The sequence below is a fragment of the Cryptotermes secundus genome, unplaced genomic scaffold, assembly GCF_002891405.2.
Source record: "Cryptotermes secundus unplaced genomic scaffold, Csec_1.0 scaffold262, whole genome shotgun sequence".
NCBI classification, from domain to species: Eukaryota; Metazoa; Arthropoda; class Insecta; order Blattodea; family Kalotermitidae; genus Cryptotermes; species Cryptotermes secundus.
The window spans coordinates 234,603-245,311 of NW_019739214.1; the positions used below are offsets into that span (position 1 = coordinate 234,603).

At 35.5% G+C, this 10,709-nt stretch overlaps 3 protein-coding genes across 8 annotated transcripts in view; 2 read left to right on the top strand and 1 right to left on the bottom strand.

The window, feature by feature from the left end:
- The window catches only part of LOC111871673, a 114,258-nt gene extending 110,800 nt beyond the window's left edge, over positions 1 to 3,458 (top strand). For all 6 annotated transcript variants that reach the window (XM_023864928.2, XM_023864927.2, XM_023864933.2 and 3 more), the window contains one exon: positions 1,011 to 3,458. In XM_023864928.2, the coding sequence (XP_023720696.1) occupies positions 1,011 to 1,040 (30 nt within the window). In that variant the 3' untranslated portion in view covers positions 1,041 to 3,458. The remainder of the gene's footprint in view (positions 1 to 1,010) is intronic.
- Positions 3,032 to 5,400, bottom strand: LOC111871675. Its single transcript, XM_023864935.2, has 3 exons — positions 5,212 to 5,400; positions 4,360 to 4,612; positions 3,032 to 3,636 (listed from the first exon to the last, which is right to left on the bottom strand). The coding sequence occupies exons 1-3, from the start codon at positions 5,289 to 5,291 to the stop codon at positions 3,046 to 3,048; spliced, it is 924 nt and encodes a 307-aa protein (XP_023720703.1). The 5' UTR covers positions 5,292 to 5,400; the 3' UTR covers positions 3,032 to 3,045.
- A 773-nt stretch (positions 5,401 to 6,173) lies between these two features.
- Positions 6,174 to 10,309, top strand: LOC111871677 (transcription termination factor 3, mitochondrial). The gene is made up of 5 exons (XM_023864937.2): positions 6,174 to 7,006; positions 7,722 to 7,904; positions 8,882 to 9,005; positions 9,227 to 9,317; positions 9,594 to 10,309. The coding sequence occupies exons 1-5, from the start codon at positions 6,528 to 6,530 to the stop codon at positions 9,869 to 9,871; spliced, it is 1,155 nt and encodes a 384-aa protein (XP_023720705.1). The 5' UTR covers positions 6,174 to 6,527; the 3' UTR covers positions 9,872 to 10,309.
- The last annotated feature ends 400 nt before the right edge of the window (positions 10,310 to 10,709 follow it).

The window sequence follows — 10,709 nt, forward strand, 5'->3', positions numbered from 1 at the left end:
TAGTCAAGGAATTTCCTGCAAGAGCCTGAAAATTCATCATGTAATATTAATACTAGGACCAAATCTATTTGCATCCACCGTCTCATTTGTAAGTTTATCAGAAGGGAACATATTATACTGGGACTAAGGTGTTTAACAGTTTAGCTGTTCAATAAAGGATCTGTCCCATAATAAAAAACAATTTAAATCTGCCTTGAAAAATTTTTTGTACTTCCATTTATTTTATACATTAGATGAATGTTTTAAATGCAAGATCAATTAAACCTCTTACAATGCTGTTTATATAGTACATTCTATAAATTAATTTCTTATAATCTGATATATATTTATGCTGTGATCTCAATAATGTATTACTGTCAAGTTGATGAGCCCTGTATGCTGGTTAAATTACTGAATTATATATAATTACTGTTTCTTTTATGGATGTAGTAGTGAGGTGACTAGTTCTGTCTTTTGAACTAATGTATGCATATGTGACATGTTCTATATCTGATGGCTTCGGCAGCCAGTAAGGATCTATGGAATTAAAATAATGATACAGATATGGGGTCCATCATATGTCCCTATTTTAAGGCATGAGCCCAGTCCACACACACTTCAATTTATTATTATCCTCCAGCTACGCCTAGATCTTCAAGGTGTCTCATTTCTTATAGTTTCCCAACAGCAGACATTAATTTCTATAATGTCACATGATTCTCACCCATAAGGCTTTAATCCTTTAAAATACTGCAGTAAATAACATGCATAACTTGCTTTAACATTAAAATATTCTGTATTTTACCCACCAAGTGTATTTATGTTTTGTATGATTCTCAGAGTAAACCTTTATTACTTCCTTATACAGCATCAGCTAAATGGTCTTCGAGCTGGAGATGTGGTGTGTTTTATATAGTTTTCTAGATGAACTCAAGATTCAAATGGTTAGACATCTAACTGCAGTCCTTAATCATAAGTGTTAAAAAATTTTATTGTATGTGAACTTAATATATATATTTTTTGCTTTACAGGTAGTTCAAGAAAGAATTCCATTAGACTGACAGTGAGAGATGAAGAGTCCACATGAGTATCTGCAGCAGCCAACAAAAATGCTACATGTTTGTTAACTGATACAGACATAATTTAGTTTGTGTGACTGTTGAAATCTCAGCATGATTTTGTGAATCTCAAGTTGTAGGTAAAGAAAAGTATAAAATTGTCCTTGTGTTAAATTAAGCAGCATGTCACATGTAACAAATTCTTAAAATGTATGTAATTAGCCTAAAAAATGTGACAGGCATGTCTTTTTACATAATTCTACAGTGTGCTTCCATGAAAATAAAGAATGTAGCATAACAAAGATTTTTGATTCCACGAAGATGGTTTCTGTTACACGCAATTTAATAATTAGTACTAACTGACACTAAAAATGAAATACGACTTTGAATAGGAAATAAATGACTATAAGATGTGAGATTTGCATGGCAGTCACTATGAAGGCTATTGTCTTCTGGAATGTCATGTCATGTAATCTGGTAGAAATTCCTCTGAAACAGCAAAAACATCTACCACAATACACTGCATCATACCCCCAGAAGATAGAAATCTTCATATAACTACGTGAATATATGCAATATATTTATCATCATGGTTGTCATCAGAATGGAAAAAATTATGGTAGTGTTGCTACCATTTCAGGAATATTACTGATTACAAAATTTTACACAAAATTTATTAATGGATCTAAATTATCACCATACAAAACTGAATACACCCCCCCCCAAAAAAATATAAATAAATAAATTAAATACAATAAATACAGGTATGAAAGTGTCTCAGACCGTAATGGATTTTTCTTTTATTTTTTGGTTTATTTAATCATGCTGTTAGTATTAAAAATCTATACAGCAACAAATGGTAGGATGATTAGCAAATGAATCAGAAAGGGTGTGAAAGGAAGTGGTCATAGACTAATTTGAGGTACTACTCCAGAAATTGCCTGGAAGAACTAAGCAAAACCATGAAAACCTCCATCAGGACAGTGTCCAAATGAGGATATAACCAGCCACCTCTGACTACATGTCAGAAGTGTCACTGCTTAAGCCAGCCTGTTCAGTCACCCTTTATGAAGCATACAGCTTAGGCAAAGTGACAAAATTTTTAACTTAATCCAAATGAATATATTGTATCATCAGCATGAAGTAGAGTAATTCTCGGGAAACTAACAATCACTCGGCTAGAGAAGAAATTCTCATCCTTCCAGTACTGCAATCATAACAGCCCAGCAATTGTCCCTATCCTGAGCCACTTGAAACCAATCAACATTACTTCTCTGTAACATTAACTACAAACACACTGCAGTCTTCTGGGTTATGATACTGTGTAGTCTTGCAAGCCAATACCAATGTTCCAGATGAACATACTGCCTCTATCTTCAGGGCTGAAAGGTGCAGGGTGAAAAAATGGTTGGGTTATAAAACAATGTGAAGAAGGTTGCCAAACTTAACTCCAAAGACTGAGGTCCACTTTCCTCTGAAATGCTGGTATCTGCCAACAAGATTACCCAGTGTCATAACAAGGAACACCACAGCCTGAAGTATCATACTATGGAAACCTCTAAATTCATACAAATCACATAATTCCATGGAATCAAGTCCTTCTTGAGAAGGTAAGAATCACTCAGTTATTACTCAAAGACATTCTCAAAATTTTGTGGAATCTGATGGTTCATTAGTCTGTTCACAAAGGTCAGCCACTGGCCCCCATCCTGAACCAGATGAATCTAGTACAAACTACTCCATACCTCTTACTACACACTTACAGTAACTAAATAGTTCAACTGGCTTACCTTCACAGCACCAAGCCTTTGAACTTTGCTCTTATATACTGGATTTTGCACTGGCTTGAGAAAGAGCCTGTCCAGTTATCATGGACTGCATTACATGTTTGTCTTTGCAGCCAGGAAACTGATATGAATTCACACTGAATGAAGCAACATCTCAGTACTTCCAACTGTTACTGTAAATCTCCAATCAGCAATCCACAAACATGAACCAGAGATATGAGTTAATTCAAACTTGCCAAAAATTCTTTAAGCGTTGGTCTCGGACTCTGAGAAGCAGCTGAAGTGTCAGCCAGAATATTCCGCAGAGCACTACGCTTTTTAATTTTCTTCGCTGTATTTTCTAATTCCAATATCATTCTCTCTTTATTCTTCTTTCTTGAAGATACAATTTGTTGTTTTGCTGCTGCAATTTGTTCTCTGACAGTTGATTTAAATTTCTGCACCTTTGGTCCAGCTGTAGAAAACAGTGTTAAACCATTAGAACTGTCTTCTGCTTTCCCTTTTCTCCTTCTTGATTGTGTCGGCTGCTCTTGAGGAGTGACTGCAGGTTCTATGGACTGACTAATATCTACAAATTTATTATCTTTCTTATTTTTCTTTTCTCTCTTCAAAATTGAGAGTTCTCTTTTAGGAGTGTATGCTGATATAATGGAACTATTTAGCCCTGCATATGTATCTTTCTTCTTCTTTTTCTTCTTTTTAATTTTAATTGGAGTTTCAACATTATCACTCTGAACCTCAGATGGCTTTAATTTAATTGCTTTAGACAATGGTATGATGGTTCTCTTGCAGCAAACTGAGCACTTCAAAACCTGAAATAATTTCAAAGTTAACATATGAAGAGACTATGGACGAAATTAATGATGGAATTTAACATTAACCACTAGTCAACAAAAAAAAAAAAGTACTGAATGTACAATGTTTGCACATGTCACTTAACCCTTAAATGTAATGTGAAAGTTCCGTGCTGGTTTCATTTTCCTGTGACATTCTTCAAAATCAAACTCTTTGGAAAACAGATTTAACCCATTATGGAACTGGCCATTCCTTCAAAAGAAAACTTAATAATGAAACGTTGTAAGAATACAAATGTAGTTTGGGCCACAATATCAGCAAATAACACTTTTAAATTGGATTTCTTGGAAAGTAACATTTTGCTTGGTTCCATGAACATTGCAGTTCAGTGGCTAGAGTGATGAGTTGATAACACTGCTGGAACAATTAGCAAATGGAGATTATTATAATTTGTCACTGATCACTGTGAATGTAGCATAATAATATACAAAAAAAAAAGAAGAAGAAGAAGAAGAAGAGTCCAATGAACATAACATAAAGAAAAGATGACGAGACATGGCTGAGTAAGAAATAATGACTAAAGCAAGATATACAAGTACCAGTGATTAATTGTTCAATAAAACAGCTAACAGTAACAATGGGACAAAAATATTTACACTAAAGTTCTTAACTGTGCAAACCCTCCCCCCAAACACATGTACAATTTCCAAGCCAATCTAAGTTACTGGAAGTACTCTTACCAGTCTGTTATAGTTCCATTTTTCATATTTCTCAAACAGTTTCTTCTCAAATGGTCTAAGTGCCAGGGATTGTTCCTGCTTATAAATAATTTTCTTCATCTTCCTTCCCAATGGCTTCCTTGGCATCACTGATACATGACATCTGCCATATATCCATACATTGCTACAGAAGCTACACATTGACGATTTACGAAATGCTTTTGCTGGTAAATGCACACCCCCACTCTCTTGTAGCAGTGATCTACATTTTGACCTGAAAGAAAACTTCATCATTATATCCTTATCAATAATCGCTGAATTAATAATAACAGGTATATGAATTCTTAATATTCATATTGTATTAATTTTAAAGAGAATAAAATTAACCTGAAACAAATGTAGCAAATACCTTTTCCCCTTTAAAGGGGAAGGAGGCCAGAAACAAACTCTTAACTTAAAAAACACTGTGCCCTGAAAACAATTTTTACAAAATCATATATAATAACGCAACTTAGTACACCTACACCTATGTGTCGTTAAAGAGCACCAAACTATATTATACTTTTGATTAAAGCGATATATAACTAACTCCTTCTTCAAACGCCACCAGCTGCTCAGTTACTCAAGAATTTCCAAACATTTTATGGAACCTGACGGTTCATTACCGTGTAAAAAATGGCCCTCCATTGGTTCCTATTCTGAGCCAGATCAAGCCAGTCCATACCACCCTATCCTATCCCTATAAGGTAAACCTTTAATATTACCCTCCCACCTACGTCTAGGTCTTCCTACTAGTCTCTTTCCTTCTGGCTTTCCCAGCAAAACCCTGCATGCATTCCCCTTCTTCAAAAGACGCGATACACAAATGCTCACAAATAATGACACTGAAGAACAGATCTCGTTGAAACTATTCTTGAAGCTTTCCACAGGAATTCTGAAGTCTTCGCATCCATACTTTTCTATAAAACCCTTCTGCTTCTTTCGACCACGTACGTCTACACAACTCTCTACCTCTTCTACCACCTCCACCACCTACATAAGAGAATAAGAGAACGAACACCTCCCACCAGCACTTGCTTCTAGCGTCATCTATCGTCATCTATAGTCCTCTGATGAACCAGTACGATACGTTGTGTACACTGGACATGCAAGTTGCTTTGCAGGTTGGTCAATGGTTGATTAAATTGTTTGCTACAAGATGGCGACATCATCAACAATACCAAGACGGGATCACTATCGAATTACTACATAAGGAGTGTACAAAAATTATATGCTCCACGTACTGCTACCGTCAGTAATCTATTGTGCTTCCCCTTCTAGTTACTCCTTTATCAATCCTTCGCTTCGAATAAAATGTAGGTCTTAGGTTTAGGTAGTACTGGGGGGGGGGATCATAGTAGTCATTTGGTTCCATGACATGATCACTTAATCTGATCCGTGGTCTAGGTCTAGGCCGTCATGCCTTGCTATGTGTCTCATTATATCCGGTAACTTACTTAAAAAACTGCATCAAAAGGTACCCAATGATCAACAAATAAAAGATGTTTCAAAACTGTGTCCCCTCCATCTCTACTTTGCTCTCTACCCTCCATCATTAGCTGAACAATCAAAATATCATCTGCACAGGTCACATCGCAGTTCACAGTAATCTTCCCAGTCTCCTGATTGAGGATTTTAGATCTAGCACAACAGTCCTCTGAGAGGTCGGTTCTCTGAGCGATAAAACTTCTGCTCCTGCTCCACCGGAACTTAGGTATATGACACTTAGCACGGATCATAGAAAGGTTCAGACCGTTCAGACCGTTCAGACCTGTAGAACCCTAAGTACTTACTGATCCATGACAGAACGAATGTGGTAGTGATAGGTATTTGTAAATACTCTCGCTTTGCTATTTCGAGTGAAATTTCCCATGAGGATTGTGACATGTGTTCATGATGGTAGAGTAGAGTAGGGTAGTGGAAATGTCTGAAATAAATACATCTCTATTTTAAAATGTACTTTCTATATTCATATTTACGAAGGATGCACCCAACTATATGCATTTCGGAAGAATAAAGCATCCTAACCTACAACGGCCTGCTGTAGTTATATTTTGGAAACTCAGTGTATGGTGTTCCTGTGAAAGCCCTTTTTGTAGTGTAAATATAATTTTAGTTATAGTTCGACCAGCCACCCAGTCAACATTAAAATGAGATCAGTCATAGCTTGCATACGAAATATTGTAATAAATCCTGTGGGCACAACCATTTTACAAGGGTTGCCCGTGCAATCATGCAGAACATTCTGTACCACACAGTTGGAGAGTATAAATGGTAGATTGAACAGTAGATGCATACTAGATCAAGCGCAGAATGGCACATCATGGAGTTCAGAAAAATTACCCTCAGTGGAAGTTGAAAATGAATGTGTAAACTTAGAACAGAACAAGGAAGTAGATGCAGAAAGAAAGGAGGACACTTCAATAATAGAACCATGTAATGAAGATATATCAACTGTAGCACCATACTTTCGACCTTCATTCAATTTTGCTGCTTATGTTAACAACTCCCCAACACTCCAAGAATTAGTTAAACTCGGTGTCAATCTGCATAGTCTTGAGAAAAAGAAAGGTGTACCTGAATTTATTCTACAGCTGGAGTTCAATAAAAACATGAAGGAGCATATTAGGTAATAAGTTATAATGTAAGACATCAGCTCACTGCTCTGTTATGCTTAACATTTCTATATTACTGAAATGTTACATTTTTGTAGATGCCAAAGGCATCCTAGGTAGCCATATTCTTATGGCTTATTATGTATTCACTTTAAGGCCTTAGAAATATTTGTAACTGTCAGAGTAATCTGTATACCTTAGATGACTGGATTATACCAGCATTAGAAATTATGAATGTTAGCATTCCCATTTCTGAACCATATACCATCATGTCTGAACTTTTTTTATAAAAATATATTTGCTGGATCCCTCACACTGTTTTGCCAATTGTGCAGCTACTCAGGAACTTCCCAGCATTTTATGGAACCCTAAGTTTCATTACCATGTTCACAAGAGCCCTCCACTGGTACCTATTCTGAGCCAGATAAATTTAATCCATACCATACCATCCCATCCTATCACTCTGAGATCCTATTTAATATTGTCCACCCACCTACATCTTGGTCTTCCTGGTGGGGTTTCCTTCTGGCTATGCCAACAATATCCTACATGCATTCCTATTCTCCCCCATTCATGCTACATGCCCTGCCCATCTCATCCTCCTTGACTGGTGTGTGCGCTAGTAAGAAAACGGCATTAGTTGAATGTAACATCAGCTGTTAGCCTATTGGGGGGGGGGGGCTCGATGGACATCACTAGCATTGCCTGTGGAATGTTTCTGCTTTTTAGATTTCTACATGCTTTGGGTGTTCCATCAGATGAACTTGGACACTTCATAACTATAAATCCATGGATATTTAAGGAAGATCTGGATGATCTTCAAGTTCGTGTTAACTACCTCCAATCAAAGAAATTTTTAGCAGATATGATAACAAGGATAGTAAGAAAAAATCCACGTTGGTTGGTGTTCAGGTACAGTATAAATTTTCTTTCTTATGACAGAATTATACTACGTTTTAATTTCAATTACCTATTTGTCATCTGGGTTGTGATATCATGTAGTCTTGTACGCAGACAGCTGAAATTTTGGAAGGTGCTGCCTCCATCTGCAGCTCTGAAGTATCAAAACTTACATCCACTTAATGTTTATTATAAGATTGTTATGAGAAATGTTGCAGGGGAATAGTAACAAATTAAAATTGCCACAGACCAATTATACTACATTTTTTCTATCTCTTCAAAACAGCATGGCAGAATCAAATTTTGCAGTCACTTACCTGGCTCTAACCTCTTACCTTGTTACTTAACCCAATGCTTGTTCTTTTGGGTTTATCATCTGTGTGCATTGGAGAGCTCTGATAATCTGGTGTTAAGTTTCTTGCTTTGCTAAGATTCACTCCTTCCTTGCACCTGAACAATATCGACAGATGGGAGGAATTCAAATTTAGCAAAGCATTGAACACCAGCACCAGATTATTAGAGCATTCCAGTTTGGTTTTTAACTTACCACTGACACAGCTGTTTGCCCAAGATTATTTTAGTTAATTTATTCATCATGAAAGCTTCAAATCTTAGATACAAGAATTTAAATTTGTCACCATATAAAAATATGCTACATCTTCCATGATCAACATTATGAAATTCAGAGAATGCATATTATTAGTAAAAGGAATAGTCAATTCTCAGGAATATGTCCTGGTAACTGTAGGTACAGTCTATGAGAATTTAAATTTGTCACCATATAAAAATATGCTACATCTTCCATGATCAACATTATGAAATTCAGAGAATGCATATTATTAGTAAAAGGAATAGTCAATTCTCAGGAATATGTCCTGGTAACTCTGTAGGTACAGTCTATGAGTAAGTGTGTATAGCGTTTCACATGACTGATTCTTGGTTGTAGAAACATTTTAAATAAGAATCTGTTCTTTCTTTTCTGTTGGTAGCACTGGAGAGATTGATCAAAGATTAGGCCATTTTCAGAAGACTTTCAAGTTAACTGGTGATGAAGTCCGATATCTCACATTAAAACGGCCAAAACTTATTACATATGACATGACTCATATTAAGGTATTCATTTAATTAGCTATAATATTTTTAATGGTTACCAAGGATCTGCTTGGTTAGAATACACCAATAAAACAAATATTATTTAATATAAAATTAACCCATTCACTCCTGCTGCAGAGCTGAAGTGTATAATGTGCTGTTCATCTAAAACTAAACAAAATTTAGACATTCACATTTCATAAGAGCAGCCGCTCATAATTATAATGTGCTTTATATTTCAGCTGAATACATTTTCACTAAAAGAAGAAATGGGGTTTAGTGATGATGAATTGAGAAGTTTGCTGCTACAGGCACCAAAATTATGGATGAAGAGTGAGTAATTAAATCCTCACTTCTGCTAGAAAGAAATGGTCTTAAAATTACGGGTCAAAACAGAGTTTATTACTTGATTCACAACAGTCCTATGTATCCCAAGAATCCTACAGTTTTTGTTCCAGCTTTAAAACCTACCTGACATTTTTAGTACACTCCTATGTGAATGTGTGCATGTGCTTGCACCTTAGATATGTTTTATTGTAACTGAACATGTAAAATGAATTTTACATTTGAGTTAATACTTCTAAATGTTAATATTCTTTCTTATTTCAGGTAACAAACCGCTTCTGTCAGTGTTTGATTATGCACATAATATCATGAAGTTGACACACCAACAGATTGTTAATTTTCCACAAATTCTCAGGACTAGAACATTTCGTCTTAAACAGCGTCACCTGTTCTTGGAGCTTTTGGGTCGAGCACAGTATAATCCAAATTTAGAAGGCTACATTTCACCTAAAGCTATAGTTTCTGGCACAGATTCGGAATTTTGTCAAACTGTGGCCAAATCGTCAGTTGAAGCTTTCAATATATTTCTTAAATCAATTTAAAGAGGAAAGAATCTGGTAAATTAATTACATTAAGAGAACAGTCTTTGGGCATATGAGGCCATGTGGTCCAGCAGAGAGGTACCAACATTTTGGAGGAAACAGCTGCCTCATCTTCAGGCTAGAAGAACTTCTTTCATAAGATCATAATCTTAATATTCACCACTGTGAGACCTTCAAATCTAACAAGTAATTACATTTTAGGGGAAACAGGACTTTTACATAGAAGAACCAGCAGGACCCAAGAACTTTGAATCATGGAGCAGACATATAAATCAGGAAATTAACCTGTCAAAAGAAACATATTTTGCTATGGAAGTTTTCAGTATTGCCACATTAATAATGTGCCATATGAAGTCTAAACTTAGGAAGCATTAAATCAGCTTATGAAATGTACAGATGATGATAAGATGTGGATGCAATTATATATGGTTTTTTGTTGCTGTGGTTGTTTGCATATTTGTTCTTATTTGAGGATCTGTAATGTGTATACTGTTGTGTGTATGGGTGCTTGTTGTTGAGTTCACATTTTGTAACTTACTGCTTGGCATATAACAAACATATTTTAAAACCATATCAAGGGTACAAATTTTTGAGGATGTATCTGTCAGATATTGAAGAGTCATAATCTGTACTTGGATTTATGGAATCTAAATAAATTCAAAATCAAACCAATAAAAAAATATACAGACGTGGAGGAAAGTTGTCATAAGTTTTTGTTTCCAGAACATTTTCTACGTCATGATGGAGTCTAGTTTTTCTGTGTTTATATAAAAATTAAAAAAAAAATAAACGGTAATGGAATTTAATAAACTATGAAGTTATATGTCAAACATGTCCT

Coding starts and splice junctions, on each gene's coding strand:
- LOC111871675 (XM_023864935.2), bottom strand. CDS start 5,291: ATGGATGCGAAGACTTCAGAATTCCTGTGGAAAGCTTCAAGAATAGTT. Junction 4,613..5,211: donor GTTCTTCAGTGTCATTATTT/GTGAGCATTTGT, acceptor GTTTTCTTTCAG/GTCAAAATGTAGATCACTGC. Junction 3,637..4,359: donor AATGGAACTATAACAGACTG/GTAAGAGTACTT, acceptor AAATTATTTCAG/GTTTTGAAGTGCTCAGTTTG.
- LOC111871677 (XM_023864937.2), top strand. CDS start 6,528: ATGAGATCAGTCATAGCTTGCATACGAAATATTGTAATAAATCCTGTG. Junction 7,905..8,881: donor CCACGTTGGTTGGTGTTCAG/GTACAGTATAAA, acceptor TTCTGTTGGTAG/CACTGGAGAGATTGATCAAA. Junction 9,318..9,593: donor ACCAAAATTATGGATGAAGA/GTGAGTAATTAA, acceptor TTCTTATTTCAG/GTAACAAACCGCTTCTGTCA.